This window comes from Lissotriton helveticus, chromosome 12 (genome assembly GCF_964261635.1).
Source record: "Lissotriton helveticus chromosome 12, aLisHel1.1, whole genome shotgun sequence".
NCBI classification, from domain to species: domain Eukaryota; kingdom Metazoa; phylum Chordata; class Amphibia; order Caudata; family Salamandridae; genus Lissotriton; species Lissotriton helveticus.
This window is the reverse complement of record NC_136073.1, coordinates 732,333,066-732,360,910: the sequence shown is the minus strand read 5'-3', so window position 1 is coordinate 732,360,910 and position 27,845 is coordinate 732,333,066. Positions and strand designations below refer to the sequence as shown.

At 46.2% G+C, this 27,845-nt stretch overlaps 1 protein-coding gene across 1 annotated transcript in view; it reads left to right on the top strand.

Moving 5' to 3' along the window:
- Window positions 1–27,467, top strand: part of PEX11B (peroxisomal biogenesis factor 11 beta) — a 70,520-nt gene extending 43,053 nt beyond the window's left edge. The window contains exons 2-4 of the mRNA XM_078669634.1: window positions 10,199–10,314; window positions 18,552–18,753; window positions 21,604–27,467. Of these exons, the coding sequence (XP_078525760.1) occupies window positions 10,199–10,314; window positions 18,552–18,753; window positions 21,604–21,979 (694 nt within the window). The 3' untranslated portion in view covers window positions 21,980–27,467. The remainder of the gene's footprint in view (window positions 1–10,198; window positions 10,315–18,551; window positions 18,754–21,603) is intronic.
- Window positions 27,468–27,845: the final 378 nt, after the last annotated feature.

Sequence of the window (27,845 nt, the reverse complement as noted above, 5' to 3'; positions counted from 1 at the left end):
TCCTGCGCCAATCTTGTATAGTCTGGTATGATTAGAATGCGGTGGGAGTCATATTGAAGCTGGCCCACCAATCTGGCCTGTGTGAGGATCGCATTGTGGTCGTGAAAATTTGAGCACCTAGCTATGATGCGCCAAGGCCTGGCCGTTGGCAGAGGTTTTTGCATCAAAGCGCGGTGTGAGCGTTCAATGATTAAACACTTAGACAAAGACGGCTGAGGAATCTAACCAACTATCCACTCGGTGAAGAAACGTTCCACATTGTTATCCTCTCAGCTGTCCGGAAAGAACACAAGCGAAGATTGTTCCTCCCGGCCCTGCCTTCGGCATCATCCGCCCTGATCGCTAGGCCTTTGGTAATGGATCCCAGAGAGGATACCTTCTTGTGGAGCGATGCAACTGTGTCTTCTGTGGTTGATATCCGGGTTTCAGCTTCCGTTATCCTGTCCACCACCTTGCGGAGATCTTTGGGGATCAACATCACATCCGACCCGACCGCCCCGATCTTGGCCTCAAGCGCGTCTCGTGATTGCATTATTGCCGCCATCAAAATCAGCATTGTCCAGACCAGGAAAGCTCTGACTTACCAAATTTGCCGTTTGCGTCCCTGAGGCGGCATAGCGATCCAGTGTACTTTGTTTGGTGTTTTGCAACTTGTCGCGAGTCATGGTTAGTGACAGCAGGTAAGCCTCACCGCGCCAGCAGAGTTTTGTAAAGGCCAGTAGGCAGTGCGGTCTCACCCAAGGTGACAGTTGTGGCAGCAGCAGCACCTGAAAAGAGAGAGAAGGGGAGGACGTCTCGCAGTGAGTAGTAGATCCAGATAGCTTCCACCAACAGGGCGGGCAGGAAGGCCAGTGTGGAGACCCCCTACGCACAAGCCGCAACAGGACCTAGCCCGGCCGCTTCCGTGCACAGACGCCCCCTCACCCCCCTAATGGGTGCCTCTGCCTAGGTGTATCTCTGCCGCACCACGTGGTCCATATGTGGAGGTGTTTCACCTGGATTGTGGCGAAGAGGTAGTTGTGAGAAGTTGGCCTGGTATATGATGTCCACTATTCTAGTGAGCACCTTGCACCAGTCCAAACAACCCTTATGGTGATGGTTGTAAAGTCAACCTTATAGACCAGCTATCCTATTCCTACTTCCGGATGGACTAGGAGAAAGCTACTTAAAACTTAGACACTAGGATAGTCAATACCCACAGGAGCACCGAAGTATTCGCGTTACCTCCCCCACAGGAAGCGGGTGCATAGATGTCAAAGTGTGTCTGGTTTCGTCGCTGAATCCTATGGAGCCTTGAAGAAAGATGCTGCAGGCGACCAGGAGAGAAGTGTCCGGTTGGATCCAAGGGCGGATCGAGGATGAAGAGTACTTGAAAGCAGAGGGGACAGAGTCTGGGTCACTAGCCAGTGACCAGGAAGGAAACCGGAAGGAACCAGGCGATGCCGCGAAGCAATCAGGTGATGTCGTGAAGCTTGACTCTGCAGCCACGTGAACCAGGAGGTGTCGACGACTACCAGGAGCTGGATATGGACTGTCCCACGAAGGCTCTCGCTGTCGGTGGTGTCGGCTTCCGGATCGGAGTCAACAAACCTTGGCAAAGGCAACCCACCCAGGAATCGAAGATGGCTTCTTGATCAGACCAGCAAGGTCTGATGGGCTTCTCCTTTTCAGGGAAGCAGGGGCCAGCCTGGAGCAACCAGGCCAGCAGTGTAGACTCAAAGGTTCATCGTCACAGAGGCCACTAGCCAACGGGCAAGTAACCGGACAGACGCGTCGAGCACAAAAACACCTGCAGGCCCACGCGGCACTCGTGGAGTGTGGAGGGCTGTGCGTCGGGGCAGAAGGTGCTCGGGGCTGGGGCTTCTCAATCCCCAATGCACAACTTCGAGGGTGCCTCAGAAGCTGCACAAGTAGCAAAGAGCAGGCTCTTCAAGATGGCCGGTCCCACATCTCTCGTCGCCTCCACGGGTCTCAGCTTTGCTGTGGCTGTGGATCGGGGTCAAAGAAGTCTGGAAGTCTGGCTCTTGTCGGACTCTGTGCTCGGGCTCCGGCGGGGGCGTCGACAAAGTAAACCGCAGATCGCTGGATGGTGCCTGTAGGTACAGGGTGGTCACTCCTTGACCACAAGGGAGATTCTTCAGTCGTCTTCTGTGAAGTAGATCGTCGAAGGTCCAGAGTTTCGTTACAAGTTTTAGTTCAGGATAAATCTAAAGTCTCTTGACTCAGCTCCTACCTTTATACCAATCTGAGGGGCGGGATTACCTGCTAGGTCCTTCCTATTGGTGGGACCAGGGAAGGGGGTGGTTACACCCCTTTCCCTTTGTCCATTTTCGCGCCAGAGCTGGGGCTGGAGTGCCCCAGCAACCGGTTTGAACCGGGCTATGCATGGGACACTTTGTGTGCCCCAGGCAGTGTCTCATTTCATTCAGCCCTCCCTGCCCCAATATACTATGGCCTGTCTGCGGTGGTTCTAGCACCTCCCAAGACAGAAAACCTATTGTCCAAGCCTCCCTCGCTGGAAGGACTCCCAGCAGCAGGAGGTCAGACTTGTGTCTGTGGCAGCAGCATCCATTTTGTGATGCTGAGGCTCTGGTTAACTTTAACCGGGATTAACAGGAACAACATGTCTTCTCCCTCTAGAAGGGTGGAATGCTACCCCCGTCGCCAGAACTGGCGAGGGGGTAGTATTCCAAAGCGTATGACACCATACACGACATGTTTTGATGAAGCCAAACCAGAGTTAGCATTTAACCGCGAGGTTCATAATGCAAGAGTATATGGTATGGCTATATCCTAGAACAGCTATAAGGACATGGTTCTGAAAGCTGCAGACAGGCTCAGCTTATGCTAGAGCCTCATCTCACATTAAACCAAGCACCCTGCCTCCAGGATTGTTAAGGCCTGCCATAGGAGTGACTTATAGGTGCATATGTGTCTATATATAATGGTAGGTATAGGAATACTATACCTAAGCAAGGAGTGATTACACGACCTTGCCCCAGCTGAGTGATCAGCCAGTTGTGTCAATTTGAGTGGCCAGCCAGGGCTGGCATATTCATGCTGCAGCCCCTGGTATGCCTTGGATGCACCTATGCCCTGGGTACCTATGGTACACTTTACAGGGGTTCGCAAGGTGACCCAACATCCAATAGGAGATGTACCTAAAGTACATGGAGTCCATTTTATAGTGAGAGCAGATAGCCTGGGGCCCTGAATAACAGGATCCCAGGCCAACTAAGTCGAAAACCAGCTAAACACTAGGCAAAAAGTTGGGGGTAACCATAGGTGAATATCCATCCTCCTACACGTAGTGATCCCCAGTTCACTATGCAACGCTCTCTTCCAGGCCTTGTTCAACGTATGGGGGGGGCAGTTCCCTCGCAGGATTGTTGCTGAAAGGAGATTATGTCTGCCCCATCACTCCCTCTGCTCCACAGGGTAATGTGGGGGGGATCTAGGTCCTATAAAGTCCTTGCTGCCTCAGTTGGGCGTGGACACGTAGGGGCCCCACTTAGTAATCGAGCCGTGTGTGCAGCCCTGTGCCAACCCGGTGCGCTCACTGCTGCAGCACACCACCGCACGCCAGCAGCAAGGAACGCAAAGGCAGGCTCACAGAGGACCCAAGAGGGCCCCACAGCGGGTGCAGTCAGAAAGGCCAGGCAGGGGCGCGGTACATCAGGAAAACATCCAGGGGCCCTCGGTCCGTAGCTGCGTCTGGGAGGGGGTACACTCTAACCTCTGAAGGGACCCACAGCAGCCACGAGGGGCCATGGGGCACGGTTAAGGCTCCTCACAGCTAGGCAGCCGGGCCCAGCTCCACCGGCCAATAATCCTGCCGGCCGCAACGTCCTCCAGCCGAGACACTGTTCGGCCGTGCGGCCACAACCCAGCGCTGGTTCCTCTGCTCCGCCCCAGGTGCCGCCACTAGCCAGAGGAGAGATAGACCATGGCCTCCGCCGTCACCGGAGCAATTAAACAGGCAGGCGACGCATAGAACCGGCGGCGGGGAGCCCGCGGGCACGGACCTCTGGAATCGATCCCCTCGCCGTCTGGGTCTCGAGACACAACGCGGCGTGTTCACTTCGTGGTCCCCAGGACAGATGCAGGACAATCGCCGCTCCGGTCTCCCAGAAATTCTGCGCGCGACTGTCAGCTGGACTCTGGGGGCAGTCTGGCCGCAGCACGGCAGAGGAGCCAGGATGTGACGCAGCCAGGGCCCGAACCTCAAGCCCCGGGCCGACCTGTGGCCTCACCAAGCTGCCGCTCCGGATCCGAGTCCGCCGTTCAGCACCTCCACCAGACGATGGGTGCATAGAGACACGGTACAGGGGAGCCTGAGGGAAAGTATAGTCTGTTGTCACAGGATTAAAGAAGGATTGTAGAGCGGGCCTCCGGAGCTCGTCTAAAGCGTGTCCGCCATGTTGGGCCGCTTGGCCACGCCCCCCGAACAGATGATTTTTGATCCCTTTTCCGAATGATGAGACGGCAGAGGATGTTCCAGATGGAAGCAGCAGATCCAGAAAAGATTTACTTTTGAGCTTGAACTGTCGGAATTTGTGTCTACAGTGTGAGAGAGTTCTTACTTATAGATTGTCTCGAGCTACCTGAAATTGCCGATAGGTCTGCTAGAAAGCTCGGTTTGGTTCTTCGGAGAGCTTTTTAAGTGAGATAATACATTTTAAAACGTATCCAAGCTTCTAAGGGGAGCCAGTGAAGATCCCTCTGAATGAACTTCACAACAAATAGTGCTTTTTATGGGAATCTGAAAAGTAATTGGTCTCGGAGCCCTGGTCCAGAGTCACTGAGCAAGTGTGATACTACTTTTCCAAGTGGGGCTTCAAAGACCTTTCTATTTTAGATTTTTATTTTTAGGCGGGCTAAGTGGGATTTAATTTTTCTAACTGGTATGGGGACGAATTACCATTGGATTACAAATGTGTCCGTAATCACTGAAGTAGTGTGGCTCACTGGTTAGAGGCGGCAGACCCGAGAGCAGAGGACGGCCCGGGACCAGGGTTCGATTCCCGGCGCGGCAGGTTTCTGGACCAGGGTCAGCGGACTCGATAATTCTCTCGCCTCGGTGCCCACTCTGATCAGCGATCACACTCGGCAACTCTGGGCATTAGCTTGCCTCATCTTCACTAACGGCCCCACCAGACCGCCGGGGATGCCTGGTCTCACCCTGGAGATACCCATTAAGGGACCATCTCTCAGGGAAGCCAGGAAGGGTTTCGCAGCGGTCGAAGCGCCTTGGGACCCTACGGGTAAGTAGTGCGCTATATAAATGCCTATACATTTACATACATCACAGCTAGACATTGAAACCTAAATTACTGAGGAATGTTATAAAAGGTGGGATGTTGCCAACAAAAAACAACTATTTATGCTGTAGGACAGGAGGGCTAGGCCCTTGCAATGTTTGTACAGTCACATTTGCCGAGTTCCTGACCTATGCTAAAAAAAGAAAAAGTACAGGTCAAATTGGCAAAATATAAAAACAGGGTTAGATACTGACATGTATCATCTTCCTGCCGTAGTTTCAGTGTTCTCCAGTATTTCTCATCTTCTCAATATTTCTGCCACTGTTTATAATGTATTTCTTATCTTTCCTGTTCTTTCAATCATCTTCTCCAAAGTGTCTCTCCTCTTCCATAAAGGCTTCCTGTAATTTCTGACTTGCACTTTGTATCTTTCTCCACTGGACCCTCATTTTCCTCAAATGTTTTTTCCGCCATTGCTTCGCTTAGCTCCCAACAAATCTTGCATGTTCCCCAAATGTTTTTTTCAACTTCCTAAATTAGGTGTTGTATACAACAGTGGATACATTTGCCTGGTCTCTGGCCTTTGGTCAGACCGTCCTTCCGTAGCAGGCACCGTCACCCTCACCTACTGTGTAACCAGTTGTGCTCTTGTTTTACTCTCATGCTATAATCACTCTGTGTCACCCCCAACTACTTTGTTCTCTCCTTTGCCTGCAAGTAAGGAGATCACGTCAAAGAAAAGTGCTTTCTTATTGTGTACACTTTGCATAATCTGTTCATGTGAAGTTGTTTTGCACATTGAAATCATCAACTTTTCCAGGGTCGGTATGGTGGGAGAGCACCATTGTCGCAATATATACATTTTTGCAACGGCTCATGCTCCTTCTAGCCTTCTCCTGATGTGAGGTGAAACCTACTATGGCTGTAATGTCATGCAGCAGAGCCAATCTGGCGGATTGGACAAGCAGATTTTCTATGGCATTTCGGAAGGTGGTCCAAATGGATGACCAATAAATGTGCGAGTTAGGATAGTTCCTTAGTCTATGCATTAGGCCACAGTTGGCCTGTTGAATGAATGAATGAATACCTTCTTCTATAGCGCATGGCTACTCTTGAGCATCCCAGCGCTGTAAGACCAAGGGAACAGGAAGACACTATTGAAACAAGTGTGTCTTTAAACGCTTCCTGAAAGCGAGATGATTAGACTCATGCCTGATGTTATCTGGGAGTGCGTTCCATTCTTTAGCTGCATGCACAGAGAGCCGGCGGCCACCCATCCGCGCCAGCTTTATCCTGGGAACTACCAACAAGTTCCGCTGGTTGGATCTCAGAGATCTCACTGATCGATGGCGACAGAAGAGAGGATCCAGAATCTGCGGTCCAGCGCCATAGATGGACTTATGCGCCAAGCACAATGTTTTGAAAGTAATCCTTCCCTTGATGGGTAGCCAGTGGAGATGTTGAAGTGCGGCTTTCGCTGAGCATCTTTTGGGGACTTTCATGAGCAGCCGAGCGGCACAGTTCTGCACCGATTGCAGAATTTTTATGGTGCCGACTGGAGCTCCCATATAGACGGCGTTTGCATAATCCAGCCGCGACAAGATCAGCGACTGGACCAGCAATCGTCTGGCTTCGAATGGCAGGAGGTCTAGGACTTTTTTTAAGACTCTCAACAGCCCGTAGCAGGTTGCAGCTACCTTTTTAGCCTGATAGTGAAAACCAAGGGAGGAATCTAGCCAGATCCCCAGGCTTTTTATGTGAGTCTTGGGTGCTGGGGGGGGTCCCAGGCAGTGAGGCCACCAAGGGTCCAAATTAATTGGGGCTTTGTAGCCCAGAAGCATAATGTCAGTTTTAGTCCCATTTAGCTTCAAACAGGAGGAGGTCATCCATTCCAGAACCTTGGTGAGACACGGGGTCAGATTATTGATCCCCTGATTTAGGGCATCGTTCCTCACCAAGGATACAACCAGCTGCGTGTCATCGGCATAGGTAACAAGTTGGATTCCCCAGGGAAGAACCACCTCAGCCAAAGGTCTCATATAGATATTAAATAGAGTGGGGCTGAGGGAAGATCCCTGGGGAACGCCATGATTCAGTTGCAGCTGGCTGGATGACACCTCTCCCTCAAAGACGGAAAAGCTTCTTTCTGATAGAAAAGAATGGAACCATTTGATGGCCACTCCGGAGACCCCTGTGAGACGCAGCCGATGCAGCAAGAGAGAATGGTTTACAGTATCGAAGGCTGCGCTGAGGTCCAACAGGACCACCGCAGCACATCCTCCTGCATCAACAATGCCCCTAACTGCCTCCACTACCACCACCAGAGCTGTCTCTGTACCTTGTTTTGCTCTGAACCCTGTCTGGGTGGAGTGTAATCCATCCGTGGATTCAATAAAGGACGAGAGAACCTGGTTGACATGTTTTTCAGCTATTTTGCTGATGGTAGGTAGAAGAGAAATGGGCCTGTAATTGGCCAGGTCTTCAGGATCCAAGCTAGGTTTTTTTAGCAAGGCTCTGACCTTAGCCTTCTTCCAATTGAGGGGCACAACACCGGAGGCCAAAGATGCATTAATGACCTGCCTTATCACAGGGCACACTGTCCCTGCTACCTGTTTCAGAACTGCCGGAGGTGCAGCATCTAACGGGGAGCCTGATTTAAGATTAGCAAGGAGACTTTCTACTCCATCCAGATCCAGAGGTGGGAGGACTTTAAGATCTGCAACTGGATTAGGGTCTACTTCCTGGTCCCCCCTTTGTCCGCTCTCCCAATTATCTGGGGAATCTATCACTGGTGCAAAGCCGGAGTAGATATTCGACACCTTGGATTCGAAGAAGATAGCTAACTCCTCACAGTGTTTCTGTGGGTTCAAAACAGGGCTAATAGTCCTGGATGTATTGACTAGGGATTGAAAGATTTTAAAATTTTCCCTAGGGGCGTTAGCTGCTTCCGCAATTTTGCTCTGGTAGTAGGCGGCCTGTGTTGTTTTTAATAGGTTTTTGTATGATCTCAGGGATGACCTGTATTCGTTTTTCGCGGCGACTGCGTAGTTCTTTCTCCACTTCCTTTCCGCACGTTTGCACAGTTGTTTGTGTTCCTTAAGTTCCTTGGTGTACCAGGGTTGTTTGTTGGGGCCCTCTCTGTGCAATAGATCTTTTTTGGGCAGAATAGGGTCTAGTGTGGAGTTGATCCAATGCTCAAAGGCTTCATTGGCAGCAACCGGATCCTCATGGGGGGCGGGCGGGCAGCTTTTCAGGGCTGCCTCCCAGTTTTTAGCGGGTAATCTAGACCATACTCGACTGACCTTCTTTAGAATGGCGGCCTTGTGGGTCTGTGTTACTGGGGACCACCTAAAGGACAGTAGTGCATGGTCAGACCATGGTACAAAACTGGGCTGACCTGTTGGCAACCTTCAACACTTAATATCGCTGGTTAGACCTCCCTTAGTCAATGTTTGTGGTATCCAGTACCAGTCCCGTATGCTCCTATAGTGGCTCAGCTCTCCTTCTCTATCCCATGTTATATGATTCAAGAATGTTAGTCTTGTCCTCTTCTGTATTTGTGTGGTCTGTGGAGAACTAAATGTTTGCCATCTAGTTTTCAGGGTATGCTTATAGGTATGAACAGATCAGGTGTAGTATCACAGACACCTGATAACACACCTTTACAATATCCCCATATTCTCAGGTATTGTTCTATGAGTGAGTCCTGGAAGTCCCATGGGGCTGCCCTAAAGAACCGTCCAAGCACTGGTTCAGCTGTAAGTATCACCATGTTTAGGACATTGGGAGTCCGAAGTCAAACTGCAGTGACTGCAAAGGTTTTAGTTTATTGTCCTGCTATGTTGTGTATTCCTGCAGCCTTCCATAATTTCCATGGCAAAGTCTTTCCACTTATACATAAGGCCGCATATAGGGAGATGGGGAATGGTCCTGAGGGTGCTTTTATGTCCACTGATGCAGATTCCATCCCCTCCTGAATTCGTTGGTTGTCTGTGTCATCAAGGGCATGATATTGCCTTTCACTATACATTGTAACTCGCTATTAATATAGAATGATCTGAAGGGAGAAGCACTCTACTAGTAACAAATTCAATTATTTTACATGGGTTTGGACTAAAGAAAGGACCTGCGGTGTAATATATTTGATTTTTTTACTTGTAGAGTGCTTCTCCCTTCAGATCATTTTGTCCTCCAGATCGTTTTTCCTCCAGGAGTTAAGCACCTGGTGTTTAGTATAAATATGTTTATTCGGTCAGTTTTGGCCATAAGACATCACACATCATATAAAATATATAATCCATTACATTGTAGTATGATACAATCTCATCCCCTATAAATACCAGATAATAAAAATACAAGTAAAATCTGGTGTTCTATTTTGGCATAAGGAAGAGTGTGCTACGCTTTTGTACTTTAACCAGTATTTTTGTTGTATTTGGCTAATAATATAGATACAAATGTATTTCAGTTTATTCAATTTCCTGAGAAAATGTTATCCCTCTATGAAGGTCTGTGTTGTTGTTGTTCCGGACAAGAGAGGTGCTTCACTTTCCCCAAATTGTACCTTGTATCTAGAGATGTGGGAAAAGTCAAATATTCACTTCATAATACTGGTACCAAGTTTGATATCCTAAGATACATTGCTCATCTAGTTTTTTAGAGAATATTTCAGCCTTTATACACCTTCAGCTGAACGGCTTGTGACAAGAGCCTGTTAACATTAGACATTACCCGTATACCATGTTTAAACGAGTTATAATTTATTTTCTGCCTTGCATACAGTGGCCTCACAAGGTTGGAATGCTGTAGATTATCACCAAGATCCACTGATTTGCATGAGATGTAACATGTAAAGAATAGTTATGCAAGGGGTGGTGGAGGTCCCTGCACTAGAGACCCCATTGCGTGTTTTCATACTCGTTTCTTTCTCCTTGCAGAGCTGCACAGTATGCCTGCACCTTTCTTGGCTACACCCTTCAGAAGAATGGAAGAAGTCCAGAGTTTCTTGCACGAGTCAAACGGCTGGAAGCACACATGAGTCTTGGACGCAAGTGTAAGTGATGTCATTCTTTTTCTAATTACCCTATTTTAAATGACTGTACCATGTTACCCTAGATGCCATAGGTTTATACTGTCTTAACAATCTACATGAGATTCACTTTAATATGAGTTTATAGAGAGACAGGCCGCTTTGGTGATGCTTGGCGAAATCATTTTTCCTAAGCGGTCACCTGTCTTGAGGAAGAAAAATGGGAGCACCACGGATTAAGTTGAATCTATTCTTTTTCATGCATGTAGGACCTCTGGATGGTGGTTGTTGTTTTTGTGGCTATACGGGGATGGTTATTCTCTGTTCTTTCTAGTGGAATATGTTGGGAAGTAGAACATTTCCCTTGCAATAATTCTGTACTGAACTTTCCAGCGTTTGCGAGGTAGTCCATCCCCAATAGGATGTCCAAGTGTTGATGATGTCTAAGCTACCTCTTAATTAAATAAGCCCGTTTTGGAACAGACTTTGTTGATGAGACAAGGTACTCGGTTGTTCAGAAGATTAAGTTTAACCTGAGACTGACCAGTGATGTGTCCAATCCTCAGGTAAACGGTTGCTTTTTACTAGTAGTGATGTCTATGTAAGAGAGCATTCTCCCTGCAATTTGTGTTTTGAGAGGTAAATAATTGTAATTGTGCCTTCAGGTCACAAAGACTAGGTGTGCCTGGGCCTAGATCTTGTGCATGAGAGAAAAAAGGAATATGTAGTTGTTCACCTGCTGTGAGATTGCATAACGACTGCGAAGATGAAGTTGTTGGTGCTTGCACACCACTAACAAGTTAGTTTAATTCATCTAATAATGAACGTGGAAGAGAAATTCACCATATTGACAACCCTTGTGTTACACAATTTAGAGGTAGGAAGTAGGAAGGTGCACTAAGGCCTTCTCAAATGACAGGTTCGCTTAGGTGGAGACGTTGTAAAGAATTGATGTCTATAGTACATTACAATTTTAGACAATCATTTTGGCCACAGGATATATGCAGTTTTAGAATGCAACCAAAAAAAGAAACTGTTCTTAGTTACATAGCTCTTTTGTGAGAAATAATGAACATTTGTGAGTTTGGCAAACTGTGTGAGTCGCTTATTAGGGAGCGTCTAGGATGTTGTACTAACAGTTCTCATATATCTTGCTGGATAAAGCCTCCCTGGCAGAGCGTGCACATGGCTGGCACATGGCCGGCTCACCATACAATCTTACACTAAACCCTCACCCCAAGCATATCTCCACACTAGCTTCTCCAAAAATATGAAAGAGAAGTTCCTGAAATTTCGCTTAGGGCTGCTGCCTTCCGCAAACCACTTGCTGCCGTGGCTACGCCCTCCGACGCAAGCAATGTGCTGACTCTGCTGGGACGGCGAAGAGAACATAGTACACCTCATCACCGTAAGCAGTGAACTACTACAACTACTACTATTTCAACAAAAAACATATACGGTCCTGCAGGCAAGCGGTGCTGGCAAGCTTCCTCGGCGACGATGTCCAACTGAGCTGCCGTTTGGTAAAATTCCTTGTAGCCACGGACGTCCATTTCAACAAACAGAAAGAAGATCCAGCAGACAATAGCGTTCCAGATGCAGTTTAGAAACTAGCACTATGATCCTCACCGAGAAGACCCTCGCTCGCATCACCGCCCCAACAAGAAGCAATCTGTGCACTTCCTGCACTTTAAGAGGACAAAGTAATCTGGAGGGAACGAGGGTCCAGCTTGGAAGTTGGTCCCCACTCTCAACCACTGGCCCAAGGACTTAAAGCCTCAGAGACAGCGGCAACGATCTTATAAATAAGCTAGCATGGCTCAGTTGCTCCTCCGAAACTCCCGCCTTCTAAACAATTGGCCCTGTGTGTCCTTTAAATGGTCTTTTAGGAATTTTTCTGTTCTACTTTGTGTCTTTTTGTTTTACAGGCTTTAATCATTTGTTGAACTGAAATGACCAACAAGTTAGCTCAAGGCCAAGCGGTGGGTCAACCCCTGACACCCGCACCTACTCATAATGCCGTTTTGCGCTAAGCACTTTCCCCGGTACATCTGCACACGGTTACCGGTCACTCTCAATGCTGCTCTTGCACTTAGCACTTTTCCCGAGGTACCGGCGTTACCGGTTGCCGGAACAAGACCGTTGCTAAACATACAATTAAGAGGCTGATTGGCTAGGCCATGCTGTTAATCACAGGCCTGCAATAGCTGCCAGCCATTACTTTCAACTTAAGTTATGCTTAATCTGCCGTGTACTTTAGCTTTGACAAATATTTGCACACTAAGCACACCATGCACTTTGCGGTGATTTACCAAGTACAAGTTTGGACTAGTACCCTGGCTCTATTGATTATAGATCCTGAGGCAATTCTATGAATACAGACCCTTCTACTTCTTCCTAAGTTCAGCACAACATTACATGCGCTTTGAGTAACAAAACTGTCTGCCTAATGCTTTCCTGGCTGCCCTGTCCTCAAGTCATCCCCGCACATGACACTTTATTTTCTTGCTCTCAGCAGGCCTAAGATACCCTGCTTCGAATTTTGAACTCACAAAAGGGGACCGTGTTCATGCCTAGGCTAATTTTACAAAACAACAATGGGAGAGGCAGGGAGAAATAAGGTACTCTCTCTTAGTCCCCGGTTTTATGCAAATAAACAACAAAAGAGAGGTTTATATGAGTTTCAAAGACACCACAGAGAGGAGCAAAATACTGGGAGATCACACACCCAATTTGCGTGGTATAGAAGGCCCTCACACACCGACCTGGTCCGTGTCATGCTTCATCATCGGGCCCCACAAAAGAGGCCGAGTGCCTCTTTCGTGTGCTGCGACGCCAGGAGACTGCGGAGCTGGTTGTGTGACTTAAATAGAAATCTGAATTAACCAAACCATTAACTTTGGCAATTTATTCAGACACATATTTCTTTATATCCGTGTCGTAGGGATCACTCATTAAAATTTAATTTTTTGATACCCTTTAGGCACCTTTTATCTATATAACTCACTGCACGCCCTTCACACACAACCAGCTCCGCAGTCTCCTAGCGTCGCAGCACACGAAAGAGGCACTCGGCCTCTTTTGTGGGGCCCGATGATGAAGCATGACACTGACCAGGTCGGTGTGTGAGGGCCTTCTATACCACCCAAATTGGGTGTGTGATCTCCCAGTATTTTGCTCCTCTCTGTGGTGTCTTTGAAACTCATATAAACCTCTCTTTTGTTGTTTATTAGGCTAATTTTACGCCCATAAACCATTAGCCACATTTGTATTGGTTTTTATCTTTCATATTTAATAGCGCTTTCTTTTATTCTTGAACTGCCACAATGGCAATGTATCATGACATGTATTTTTATTATGAAACTGTGTAAATTGACGGATGCTTGGAAAGATTTTCATTAACTGTACAATAAAAATTTACTTACTTTTTTTTACTTGTGGAGTGGTGTGGCTCACTGGTTAGAGGCGGCAGACCTGTAAGCAGAGAACGGCCCGGGACCAGGGTTCAATTCCCGACGCGGCAGGGTCTTGAACCAGGGTCAACGGACTCGATAATTCTCGCCTCAGTGCCTACTCTAGCCAGGGAACACACTCGGTAACTCTGGGCATTAAGCTTGCCTCATCTCTACAACGGCCCCCCACAGACGCCGGGGATGCCTGGTTTCACCCTGGAGATACCCAGAAAGGGACCATCTCACAGGGAAAACCAGGACGGGTTCCCCAGCGGTCTACAGCGCCAGGACACTCGGGTAGAGTAACAGTGCGCTTTACAAGTATCCCACATTTACATTTACTTACTTACTATGGTATGGTGATATTAGAACTGACGAGGGCGTGGCCTGTCCAGGTGACTGTTAAATGTTTTTTGACCACAGCATGCTGAGCGATAAGATGTCTGGATGTAGGAGGTTCCCTGCAGCGTGGGTGGGTTCTGTGACATGCTGGGTGAGGCCGAGGTTTTCTGGGCGGGCAACGTAGTTTGGGTCAGTGTAGTCTTCGAAGTTAAAGTTCAAGGATAAAAGTCTGTATGTCGATATTGGAGTGAGACGAAATCCGTGATTTTATTGGCAAAGTTCACGCAGGGTCCTGGTGGTCTATAGATGAGGGTTCCTCACAGGGTGAAGCTTGCTGTGATCTGTAGCTTGAGCTACTCCATGTAGCTCGTTGTGGTGCCTTCAGAGGTGGTGCAGCTGTTAGTCTCCTTGAAAATGATGTGAATTCCTTTACCACGCTTGTGTTGGCGGACATGTCTGATGATTTTATATCCGGCGGAGATAGCAGAGACTATGTTTGGAGCCGAGGCTGGATGCAGCCAAGTATCCATGAAGAAGAGCAGATTCAATGTTTGGTCATTCATAAGGTCCCATATCTCAATGTTGTGTTTGCTGAGCGAGCAGGTGTTGAGGCACTTGCTTGTGAGTGGGTAGTGTTGTGTGGATGGTTGCTGATTCAGGTGTGTTTGGACCAGCGGCATGCTGGGTGTGTTGGTGATGGGTTAGTGGGTGTTGAGGTGGTGGGTGTGTGGAAGTGAGAATGCAAGCAGATCTGCAAGAGGTACAAGTGAAAGTTCCTTCTGTGTTGGTGAGGAGTGTTGTAGCATCAGGGACCAGTGTTGAACAATTAATGAAATGTGTTACGTCAGTGAGAGCTAGGGTTTCTGGTGCTGGGCTCTGTCCAAAAGCTGATGGCTGCAGACAAGCTTGCCTATATTGCGCCTGCACTGGTATGTCCAGGGAGAGGGGAGGAGCACTGTGGGAGATGGTCAAGTTAGGGGAGCAGGAGGTGGGAGAGCGGAAGGCAGGAAAAGGTAAGTGACGCTGGCAGGGAGAAGGGCGGAAAACAAGGATGCAGGTAGGGGGACATAGGACACAAACAGAGCAGATAGGCTAATAGGAAAAAGTCACACCAAGAGGCCAAAAAGAGGCAGAAAACAATGGTCGAGGTACGAAAAAGAGGCACAAAAAATGAGGTGCAAAATGGAAACAACGAGACATGAGCGAAAGAAAGAGTTTGAGCGGGACAGAGTTTGAGCGGAATAGAGTTTGAGCAAGCAAGAGTGGGTGTGAGAGAGTGAGCAGAGGGAAGGGGAGCAGAGCAAGATGGTAACTCCATGTGTAGGTCTGGTTCTAAAAGGGCCTTGACTGTTCGGAGAACCGGTCACAGGTAAATTGTCTGTGTGGTGGGTGGCGCTAGGGGTAGTCACTTTTACAAATTTGTCTTGTGCTCTGGATGCAGCTTGGCTCCATAATGAGGAATCTGGCTCCTCTTCGCCAATGTAGTAGTGTTGGTGGGTGGGCTACCATGTCTGTTGCAGGAGCTCGAGGACAGACACTCAGGCCCATGCTGACTTGCCTCCATAATGGCCGCCCACATAGATGCAACCAGTATCTGATATTGTTTTTCAGCGAGGCCACAAGCAGTCTTATTTTTATTTTTTTTACTTATCGACGCTGCACAGAACATAGATGTCCACACCATTATGTGAGAAACTAGCATAATTTGCATGAAGGGGAGAATACAGCAGTCAAACGGAGACGTAAGTGGGAAGACACATTGATACTGAGGCTGAAAAACAGTGAGCAATAAGGGGAAGCCCATACATATATACAGGTCAACAGGCAGTGTACTACGATCGATAAACGGTATGGGTTATTAATTCCAATCAGCGGCATCATCAGTGTCTTCAGATTCTAAAGTCAATAAATAGTCACGGATAGGCAGCCGAATATCCTTGGGTAGATTTCGCTGGTAGTATCACAGCATGTCATGCCCTTCAGACAGCCACTGGTAGTGGGGACCCTGCTACTGCCCCTACCAAGGGCTAATTGCGGCTTAGCCAGTAACAGAGCTATGGCAGTGAAGCGTCTCAGTGCTGGACTCAATGGCTTGATAGACCCCAGAATCTGGATCTATCGTATGTTCAGTCAGGGTGGAGATTAATGCAAAAACAGCCCCTCCGAATCCATCAATGACAGTACATTTCCAAGCTACGTGTACAGAATTGGCATGGTCAGCTGGCCCTTTGGGACACTGATTTGACCTCGCAGGATCTAACCTTCCTAGGGCCTTGAATGTGGTGTACGTGCGGGGCAAATACTTATAATGGAGCAACTTATGTCTGTGATTGTTAGAGAACAATTTGGTCTGTGTACAGCAGTAATGCCAGGTGTTGTCTGGTAGGAAGTGACTCAAGTCATGTTAGTAGGCGGCTTTGGACTTCTCTGGTCCTGCTGTCCTCCACGCCAGGCAGGAGTGATATAGCTGGGAACCAATCTTCCACCATCTGTGATAGATATTGCGAAAGTCAGTGGGGGGGAATCAGCAGGCTCTTCAGGGCATTTGGGTAGGGTGGTGCGCAGGGTACTGTGCAGGTAGTGGAAGACCAATTTATCCATGGGTGTGAGGCCTCTCGGGGGAGCGGGGGTAGGTATCACGGAGACCCTGCCATTCGTAAAGAGATCTCCCATTGTGTGGAGCTGATGAGCTATCAAAGTGCGCTGTAAGAGCCTCTATTGAGTTAGAGGGAGCCATGGGTTATTTGTGTTGAGCAAGTTAAGGGAAATACAGTAACCTGCCTCCCAGTTACGCCAAAGCTTGGACCAAGCCCAGAAGGCCGTAGAGAGGGTTTATATATCTGTAGGATTGTATGGGAGATTCATGGGCAGAAGTGAGGACAAGGGGAGTCACTCTGGGTTCAGGTAGCGGAGTTTGGCGTCTAGGTGGTACTAATAGTAGGCAAAGTGGCATTGTGCCACTAAATAGTAAAGTTGGAAATACCGGACACCAAAACTGCTGCGATTGTACGGAAGGGTCAGTGTCTCCCATCGAATTCTGACGCATCTGCCCACCCTATATAGCTTATTAGGAGGGTACACAGGGTGGCAAAAAAATTGTTGGTCAATGCAATAGGTATATTTTAAAAAAGATATAGGAAGCGTGGGAGTACCACCATTTTAATTCTAGCAATCCACCCTGCTACAGACAACTGTAATTTAATCCATCGGTCCACTTGGGAGGTGAGTTTGTCGAGGGCAGGGCCGTAGTTCTGAGGTATAAATTCAGTCCTCTGTCTGTGCAGAACAATGCCCAAATATTTGGGGGAATCTGTGCACCAGCACAAGGGGGTACTCTAGATAACAGGGGACAGTAAAATCTGTAAGCAGAAAGAGCTCTTATTTACCCCAGTTTATGGCTAGGCTGGAGAGGTGTCCATAGCGTATTATTTCACGTATGATGGGTGGAAGATGTGTTGGTGGATCTCGGACAAATAAGATGTCATCCGCATACATGGATGTTAGAAGTGGACTATTTCAAAACCGGAGCCTTCTATGTATGCAACACTCCTGCAAGTGCTGGACCAAAGTGTCCAGGGCGATAACAAAAAACAAGGGTGTTCCTCTACTCACATTGAAGGCCTACCATTAGGGGTGGGCGGAATTTGCGTAATCGCGTTACGCAAATCTCAGCGAAACAGTAAAAAATCTCCACGAACATGCAGAAATTCCACGCGGAATTGCTTGTTCGCGATGCTTTTTTACTGTTCGCAATCGTTGTTTGCGTGCTTGGGGGGAAATATCTTGCAAACACACATTTTGAGAACGCGAATAAGCAAAAAATTTCGCGAAGCCGCGGAACGCAGAATTTTGGGCAATTTTGCGTTCTCCGCGGAACGCAAAATTAAAAATTACCCAAATTCCGCGTGCGGAATGGAATTTACCACCCAGGCCTACCTACCATTCACTCGCAGTCGGGCCATAGGTCCAGCATGCAGCAGCAGTATGAGGTTGCGTAAGCCATTGTTTATTCCTAGTTTGGTGAAAGGACACAAGCAGTCTAAGTTGCATTGAAAATATTTATCTAAAATATTTTATTTTAGCTTTACATATAAAAATTAAAACAAATGATAGAATAAAAAGAAGCAAAACAATATAGAAACACATTGTAATTAAAATACTATATCTAAAAAGAAAATGAATCTACAGCGCCTCTTAATTTTTAAAGAGTTCCTGTAGATTAATTTTCTTCTTAGATATTGTATTGTAATTTGAAGAGCCTTATTTCTAGGGTACCTGGTCAATATTTAAGTCTCTTAACTGGTTGCTGTTTCTCGTACAAAAAATACTTTGCATTATGGTTTGTCTTGTGTGTTTATTGATTGAACAACAGCAACTCCTTCATGAGTGGACATGCAGTTTTATTGATTAGCTTTTCGCCACTCTGTCTTCTACTTAATGCACATTTTATACTTGGAATTTTTTTAGTGTTCAGACTGGGCAACTCTGTGGATGCTTTGGAGTCTGCTAAGCGTGCCATCCACCTTTCGGACATCGTCCTGCGGTTCTGCATAACTGTCAGCAATCTCAACCGTGCCATGTACTTCGCCTGCGACAACATCCTCTGGCTGGGGAAGTCTGGCCTGGCAACCGATATGGACCAGGACAAGTGGAGTCAGCGGTCCTTCAGGTACGACGCATGCTCGGTTCGGGTTCCGAACGGGGTGCAAACCCTGGGGTATGTTAATTTGTTTTGTGAAGCTGTAGATCAGAGTTAAGCTCCAGCCCTCTACCAACATGCTGTGTACTCTTCAGCTTGCTTGGACCTTAAGACTGGAGCAATGTTGCCCAGGTTGGATGGTGACAGAAGTGGTGGACACGTAAATTAATAGAGACATACATACTTTTCTAGAGGCAGTCACTTTTCAGGGGAACAGTATTCCAAGAATAAAGTGGCATCATATGACTTTTAGGAGTGGTGGGTAGAGGCTGTAGGCCTGGGCGGAGTTTGCAGAGTTAACTCTGCAAAGTGACCAACAAACTCCGCCGCGGTGGAGTGCGTTAGGTCCTGCCATTCGCGCTGAATTTTAGCGCCAGGTGTTTGTCCCACGCTGGAAAATCTGTGTGTACAGCACCATGCGCAGTGCAAGAGGGTGCTGCTTGTTTCTGCTGCTCGAGTACATTTTCTACTCGGGTGGCAGCTTCCCCAACGCGAATGAATGGTTTTTTCAACGCGAGCGGTCGCAACCATTCGAGACCGCCTGCGTTGAGAAATCTCGCTAGGAGGTGGTCTAGCATTGGATTTTCCTTGCTTGCACTCGCCAACTCGGCGTTGGGAAGTGCAAGTGAGGAAAAAACACAGTTTTTTGTAAATCCGTGTGCTCCTACTTTCAAGTGAGATCTGAAAATGTTCTTGTTAAGGCTAATGAATGTATGTGTCTACCTTCAAGCAGAATTTATATATACGAAAATAGTAAAAAAGACACAGACCTCGGGCATGAAGTATGAAAACAATAACTACTCATTGAACATTTAAAACTGGAGGTGATGCACATTCTGTTGTCAAAGCAAACCGCGAACTAGCAGACTGCATTGTTCGTGCTTTAGAGTCTTGGAAGTAAATTCTTTCTCGACTTCCATTTTGTGTTCTGTGTTTATATTTATGCAAGTTCTAAGCAAAACCTGACGTTGTTCAACATCTAAAATGGGCCACTTTTGGGTGGGACGTGTCTCCTCAAATGAGACCCTCTTATCGGGTGGGAACTTTACAAACTGCAGGGTGTCGAAATTCCTTTAATGAAAGTTCCCTCCCTTATGTTTGCCACTGAAAAAAACAAATTTTTAAGTTAACTAAGAGTTCCGGTTCTGTTCCAAATTTAGCTATTTAAAAAAATTAAGCGGGTGTGCAACCATATTGCATAAAACTGTGTACTATCTCTGTCTGAGCTGGTCCAGACTTTCTCAGCAAAGGCAGGCAGTGTGCCCCATGTTGTGTAAAAAAACACCCAAAAATAATTTTTAAAAAAAGTGTTCTAAGTTGCGGTGCAAAAATTCGAGCCTGCTCTTAAAGGCAGGTTGGCAGTTAGTTACTGGAGTGCCAGTCTGCCTGTAACTTGCCGCATGTTGGCGACTTGCCGCATGTTGACGAAATGGTCTGGATCCTCCATGGGAGGAATCTCTGTGTGTTGCTAAGGGTTCACACATCTGCACTCACGTCTTTGCTCTGGCGTGTGTCCTGGAGCAGATGTGTTCCGTCATTTGCGTAGGGCTGTGCCTTCATGCCAAGGCTGGGGCCCCCAGGGGATTACAGAGGGTGTAGCACTAGTGTCTGAAGCACGGAGACACAAGGCTATAGAGGGTTAATTCAGAGTTGAGGACCAGTCCTCCCACCCAGCTGTACTCAATTACAGTTTGGGGGACTACAGGGTTTCTGAAGGTCTACCTTTGGAAATCCTTGACCTGAAGGACTGGCAACATTGGAACTTCCAGGTCGTGGAAGCGGTCAGCTATGCTGTATTTGGATGGGGCAACGGTCGCAGATTTTTCAGGCAGAGTCTGCCATATAAAGCGTAGCGGATCTAGTCGGGGAAAACAAACGGAGGTCCTCCAGCACAGGGAGTCAACTTGCTGAGCAACATGGCTGGTTTTTTCTGTTTTTTTTTTTTTACTACAGCCAACTCTATTTTGAGGCTTTGTTTCAGTGAAACAAAAAAGTGATTGACTAGTTTGGCCAACCTAACTTGGCTGTTCTGTGTTCAGCTCTACTTTCAGCTTATCTACTGCACCGACCGTTTTGTATGCATAGAGATAGGCAGTTGGACATCTTTGAAGGGGCTGAACTGTCCACCAACCGGGCGGAGAGACCAGATTCTCTGCCAGCCTAGCAAGTTGGCCGCCATACTGTGAATGAACCCTGAGCGGCTTGCTCTGGGTCACAGTATTGTCAAGGGTTGACCACACTTTAACTAGAGAAACTGTATGCTTTACATTTCCTGGCTGTGTTGTAAGAGAAAGCAGCTTTCTGTGTTCACAGAATCCCATAATGGTTTCCACAGTATGTTAGTCAAGCACATCTTTAAATGCAGGCAATTTTCAGGTATTGGTTAAACCTCTGGCGTCTTAAACTTTAAGTTCTGACTCTAACATGCTTCATAAAATATGTTCTGTTTTCCACATCTGTTTTTACTTGGTATACCACTGAAACAGGGCCTCTTAAACATGTTCTGCTCTCAAAGTCTGTGAACTACAGTATATCAATGAACTTTTAAATAACTTTGCAAGTCCCTGAAAGGTGGCTGCCTTTGGTACACACAGAAAGCACGGCTGACATGAGGTTAAACCGGTATTCTGAACTTTTAATTAGTCCTCTTTGCTGTACCTTTTCCATAGATACCTACACATCCAAGGGTTCTGCTTCTGCTGTGATTAAGCCATGAAATATCTTTCAAAGATCCCCAAGTGGATTTTGTGGGCATATGCTGTATTATTAACTGCTGGTAATTCTGGTCCATCAATTGTCTGTTTATTCCTCAACCTGCAGGTATTACCTCTTTGCACTGATCATGAACCTGTGCCGCGACGCCTATGAAATCAGACTCCTGATGGAGCGCGAGGCAGCTGGCCAGCATCCTAAGGGAACCTTTGTGATGGAGAATGGAGACATGGAAGAAACTGAGGCACATATCCAGCCACTGGAGCGACGATTGCGGATGCAGTTGCTACTGCTTATCCATGTGCTGAGGAGTAATCCCCCACTACTCCTGGATGTGCTGAAGAATACCTGCGACATCTTCATTCCTCTGGACAAGTTGGGACTCTACAGGACAAACCCAGGCTTCGTCGGACTCTGTGGCCTCATGTCATCTGTGCTGTCTATTCTCTCTATCGTTCATCCTTGGCTTAAGCTTAAACCGTGAGGAATGCACCGCGCCCAGTGGATTCTAAGCCAGTCGGAGGATCTGTGATTCAAAGAAATGTTGATTGCTTAGAAAACTGATGTTCATTTTAAGATATCTGGACGTCTACAGGGTTATGCTGTGATCAAATGTAGGTGGCACACAGAAGTTCTAGTGGCCCTCTTTCCTAGACGCTAACTGACTTTGGACAGTTTTAACCATTTAAAAAACCAGGACATTTTGCAGATGTGATGCTTGTCCTTGGTTTATATGGGGAAAAGCAGCTTAGCTTTCTAATTTTGTAGCACTCGTCTATCTTGAAATTTTCAGTCTTGTGTCCCTTTTTTGTTAGTTCATGGGTTCCACTTGGAAAAAGTGTGTTGGTTCCTTTTTTAAAAAAAATGTTGTTCCCAATACAAACACATTAGGAGCATTGCCAGGGATGTCTCCAGGGACTTTTAATTGTGATACACACCTTAGAGTCACAGCTTAATTTTGGTTGTCCACTTTGTTTTCTAATGAAGAGACCTGGCTTCATTGAAATCAGTAAGATCTTCCACTTTCGTAGATCCCACGATGTAATAATTTTTTATCCTTGTGAGCTAATCTAAGCAATTCTGTTTTTCAGGCTAGAGGCAATACGGCCATGTCCAAACTGAAAATAAAAACTGCATGCAAAATTTCTCTTCAAGCACTTTTGCTTAAAATGTAGAGATTAGCACTTAAAGAATTACTTTTCAAAGGAAAATTGGTTGTTTTTGGCTTTTGCTCTGCACAGACCCTTCTTGTCCAACCTTTGGAACTCCTTTTTTACATACTGGAGTCTCATGCTATTTTTAACGCACCTTATATGAAGCCTATTTTAGGATAGGTTTGTTAAGGCATCCACGGTCCTTTTTCTTCTGTAGCTGTGACTTCATGGTGGGTTGCACTGGCTTTGGTCAACTTTATTACTGAAGTTTAGGCTAAACCGGAAAATATAATTTCGAATGTAAATGTAAATCTGTAATGTATCGAGCATTGTATTTTTCATGTTTAAATTGCTATAGCACCTCTGGTTAGGAGAGGGGACATAACCTGTTGCAATAAGCAATCCAAGCGTAATAACAAAACGTTATAGAACTTGTGGGTTACTCACCTTGCACAGGACAGCTCAAGAAATTTGGTATTCCAGAAGGGTCCTCAAACATTTGAGCAGCCCCTTTTTTTTATCACTATTACTCAGGTGTATGGTTAGCGCCTTTTGTGTGTAGAAAGGGTGTTTCCCTATGTGTATGAGGATATGACTGCTGAGAGAATGCTTTAGTCTTTGCCCCTGCACTTTATTACAGACACATGGCAAAAAGACTGGAGGTTTATGCTAACTGTGCTCCACCAACACAAGTGCAGCACAGTTAATGCACCCTCTAGAGTGCACTTGTGGAGGAGGCCGCCCAAGAAGCACTGCATCGAAGGGTGTAGTCCTATACTATAACCACGTTGATAGGTGCGAGTTCCTTAGCCCCTTCCCAAAAGCAGACAGGAGGCGCTCCTACAGAGAGCGTGACATTGCAGCCGGAGTTGCATTGTCAGTGTTTGTGCTGGTGCATTCTGCACTCTTTCCTTGCAAGAGGCAAAGAAGGTCCCGGAGAGCGTAGGCGCAGGGGTTGACAGCAACCACTCGTGCGGGGTTCTTTAGGCCCATCCTAAGAGTCAGCGGCCACCTAGACAGAATATTGAACTTTGTGTAAAGGACTGCTCTGGCTTTACATTGGATGGTGTCTACAGCATATCTTGCTTCGCCATATCTCAAGTTAGTGCATGTGCTGCTGACAGCCTATTTTGTTGGAATGGAAATTGCATGCCCAGTTTTTGCCTGGTCACCAAAAAAAAGTGCACCCCAATGCTAATTGGGGATGTGCTCGTCTATCAGGAGCTGGTCTTGGAACATTTCTCTAATAACAAAAAGTGATTTAAGATCATTTGAAAAAGCACACAAAAAGGTCTGAGGATCATAACACCTTAATGATTCCCTTGAGTTCTTTTTTGAAAGTCGCAAGAAGCCAGTCGCAGATCATGGAACATGTTCAAAACCTGCTCTAAGCAAGATACTCATATCAATGATTACAAAGTAAGCTGTGCCCACAAAGATCTGATTGAGAATATGAAAAGCATTCTGTAATCTGTCTATGGAAAGGCATCCTTCCATGATTCTGGGGCTTGATTAGAGGTGGTGGCTTTAGGTTCTTGAACATGTTCAGACAGACAAATTTGATTTGATTGTAGCTGATGCCTGAGCTTTCACATTAGAGATACAGTCAAAGAGCACCTGAGTTTGTTTCTCTTGATGATAGAGGTGAGTGGATTACTTTAACTGATGGAAGCATGAAGTCTTCCTGAGCTGTTCTTGTGAAGGACCCAGAATTTAATGTCATCAACTCTTATTTGTATACTCAGTTTGCCTCTCTGTTGAAGCAGTCAGAGTATTTAGTGCTGCCCACCTCACTCAATAAGATGCGAAGATGGTGCCATGAAAGAGTGTGTCTTCTGATGACATGTGTAGCGACCATACATATGCATTGAACAATACTTGGAGACTTCAGTAATGCCTGGTGAGCTTCATAAGACACCGTGCCATTGAGATGCGTGGCCATCCCCTGGGTCCTTTGTTGTGGAAGCACAAGAGTAGACCCACCTGACCTAGCCGGCTTTTACTCGCATTATAGATAGTAATTCAGACCTCACACCGCGTTCACAGTGTATGAAGCACCTACCCTTGGTCCTTATTTATGACATTATTGGCCAAAATTGAATAATAATAATTCCTATTTGTAAAGTACAGACGTATCATCCCCTTAAGGGTATCTAGGCATTGGGGGCTGTTGGGTAGATTAAGTGATCTATTGCCCAGTGTCACGTGATGCTGAGCTGAGCTGCTCCTGGGATCGAACTATAAACCCCGCGCTCCAGCGTCTGCCGCTGCGCCACACCTCTCCTGACAAAGCCCAAACTGGTTGGGTTCATAAGAGCAGTACTTTTTAATGTAAGACAAGGAGTTGCAGGTGTTAACACCATTACGGTTTTCCTTTTGTGCCTTTTTTTTTTTTTTAAATAAGGTCTGGCTGTGCACCTTTTGCTTCAATAGCCCCCATCTATGCTCTTTCAGGGGTCAGTACGTTCACAGAGACAATGTTCTTTTAATAAAGTAGTTACTTTGGCGGAAGCCGGTGTCCCCACGAGACGCGACTTACGGGAATTAAATCAAGAGGTGTTAGAAGTAGCAGAGGTGCTAATCCCTTCATTAAACCGAGTTGTAGAAGCTAATTTATTCCCTTTGTCCACATTCAAACCACCCCTAGAGAAAGAAATATCATTAACTGATCAGTGGCTGTAACACAGCCAGTTACATTAAAAGAAGTTTAATGTTCTAAATGCTTTGTGCATTCATTTCTGCAGAGGTATACTTTGAAATAGACACAGAAAGGGACATTGAGGTAGCTCACAGCTGCCGTTTGAAAGTAATGACTGGTTGTTCTTCAGGAAAAACTACTTGTACTTTAGGGCAGTAGAAGTGTGCTTGCATGTAACATCCTCTCTGTTCTCGTACCTCTCTACACAAGATCTAAAATTGGATGGCATGCAAAGCTGCAAGGCTTCAGAGTGCCAGCGCCAATGCAAGTTTTTGGTGCATGCAAAGATTTCAGACTTGATTCCTTGCACCCTCGGTTTATAGCAGATCTACGTGCTGGCTGTCAGGATTATCAAACAGTAAGTGTGTAGCGGTTCCTCATGAAAATTGAATTACAAAATTGAAACATACTTTTTTTTTTTTTTTTTTTTTTACAGTATTCATCAGCCATTTTGTAGCATCATGTGTTTAATGGTAATATGTCTTTTTCCACCGAACACTCTTTTCATAGAACTTCCTGCTGTTTTAGATTTACAGTAGGCAAGGTTTGTCTGCAGTAGCATTGCAGCCGATATATTTTTGTGCTCATATCATTTCCCTAGGATTTTTCTTTCCGTAGTGATGAGATCACGCCTACTACCTTGCTCATAGTTCGTCTTTATGCTGCATTATGTGCCAGTGGTATTCGTGTCTTAGTTCGGGCGCAATAACATCAGTCTTTGACTGTCATGCTCTGGAATAACATTTTAGCAGCCATCTTACAGCGGGGATACAGTTCTTTCTATTTGTTGTGCTGCAGTGGTAAAGTGATGTTTCCTTCTTGCTCTATCACTGCAAAAAAATTCCCTTGCCTCTCAATTGTGTTTCCAGAAAATTGTAGGAATATGCTTAGGCACACATTTAGTGACCTGTGTTAAAGCCGTATGTATAAAACCTGTAATGAATATTACAATTGTGGTCTTTAAACTTGGATGCTATGGCATGTCCAACGATGACCATTACATTTCCATTGAAATGAATGGGCACTCCATGACGAGTTACCCTTGTCATTAGCATCCAAGTGGTTAATGAGTGTGCTTTGACCTCCGGTTCTGACTACTGAGCAAAAAAACGGGAACTGATTAATCAAACCAGTATCTGAACCCTTATAGCTTAGCTTTATGTTTTTCTAGTTTAGCGCATGTAGTTATCAACATTGTTCCTGAAGCTTGTGGGGGAGGAGAAAGGCATATTCATGCTATGGAAGACATTTCATTGAAATAATCACTTTTAAGGGAAGGGATTTCTTCGCCAGAAAAGAAACCATTATCCTATGTGCACGAAGGTGCAACCTTCTGGACCATAATGGTAGGCTCATGCTATACATCTCTAATTCAAGTGAGAGTGTATTCATGTTATGTGCATTCAACTGATACAAGGTCATAGTTTTTTCCAATAGAGAGATCTTTATAGGACCTGGTATGTGGGCTTGTATGACCTTCCACCTGTCCTATATAAGGTCGATTAGGATCCACTGTAGGTTTTTTAAGTAGAGTGCCCTCTACAGGACCTGGTAGGTGGCATTGTGTGACCTTCCACCTGACCTGTGAGGTTGATTAGGATCCTCTGTAGGTTTTCCCAGTTGATTGTCCTCCACAGGACCTGGTAGGTGGCATTGTGTGCCTTTCCACCTGATCTGTGAGGTTTAGTACCATCTATATGTTTACCCAGTAGTGTTGATCTGTATGAGGTGTTTGAACGTAAACTGTGAGTGTGATCGGTGTTGTCTGCTAATTGGGAGTTTTCTATGCAGAGCTGTGCCTTGGGTGTGCGGGTTGTCTAGACTGTTGAACATCGGTGGAACCCATGTGAGGGCTGTCGGAATTGTAGGCTATTTTGGTTCTTCGCTGCAGAGAGTTCAGTAGGTAGTTGTGCACTCAAGCCATGCATTAGCTCCCTCGATGTGCGTCTTTCCTAAGGCTTCCTGTAAGATGTTCATGTTCACAAAACTTGTAATATCATTAATGTGTTCTGATTCGAAACCACAAGCTCACATTTGCTTTTTTCAATTTAATGTAAATATTGTACAATGACATCTTGTAAATATAAAATCGTTTTATTAAAAAGCAGATTGCCACTTGACAACGTGGTAAATTATTGGTGTGATTTTTAACAAAGCTATCCTTTCCATGTGTCGAAACGTTTCCAACTGTTGAATATAAAGTTGCCGAGACGTTTACAGAAGCACAAATAGCCCAACAAGTGTTAAAACAAATAAGGTCATGTCAAATTGATTCCCACGCCTACCCCACCTTCATTGAATGCTTGATGTATGTATGGATTCATCTAAGCAAGTGGTGTCCATGCGACCTATTGAGAAGAAGCCACAATGTCGAGCTCAGTTACTTCCACTTTGGGTGGATCAAGGGGCTGCTGTTTACTTGGGTAAAATACAGTTTTTTCAAGCTATGTATAATTGTTTTTAAAAAAAAAAGTCCTGTTGCCCTCCCTATTGTGAAA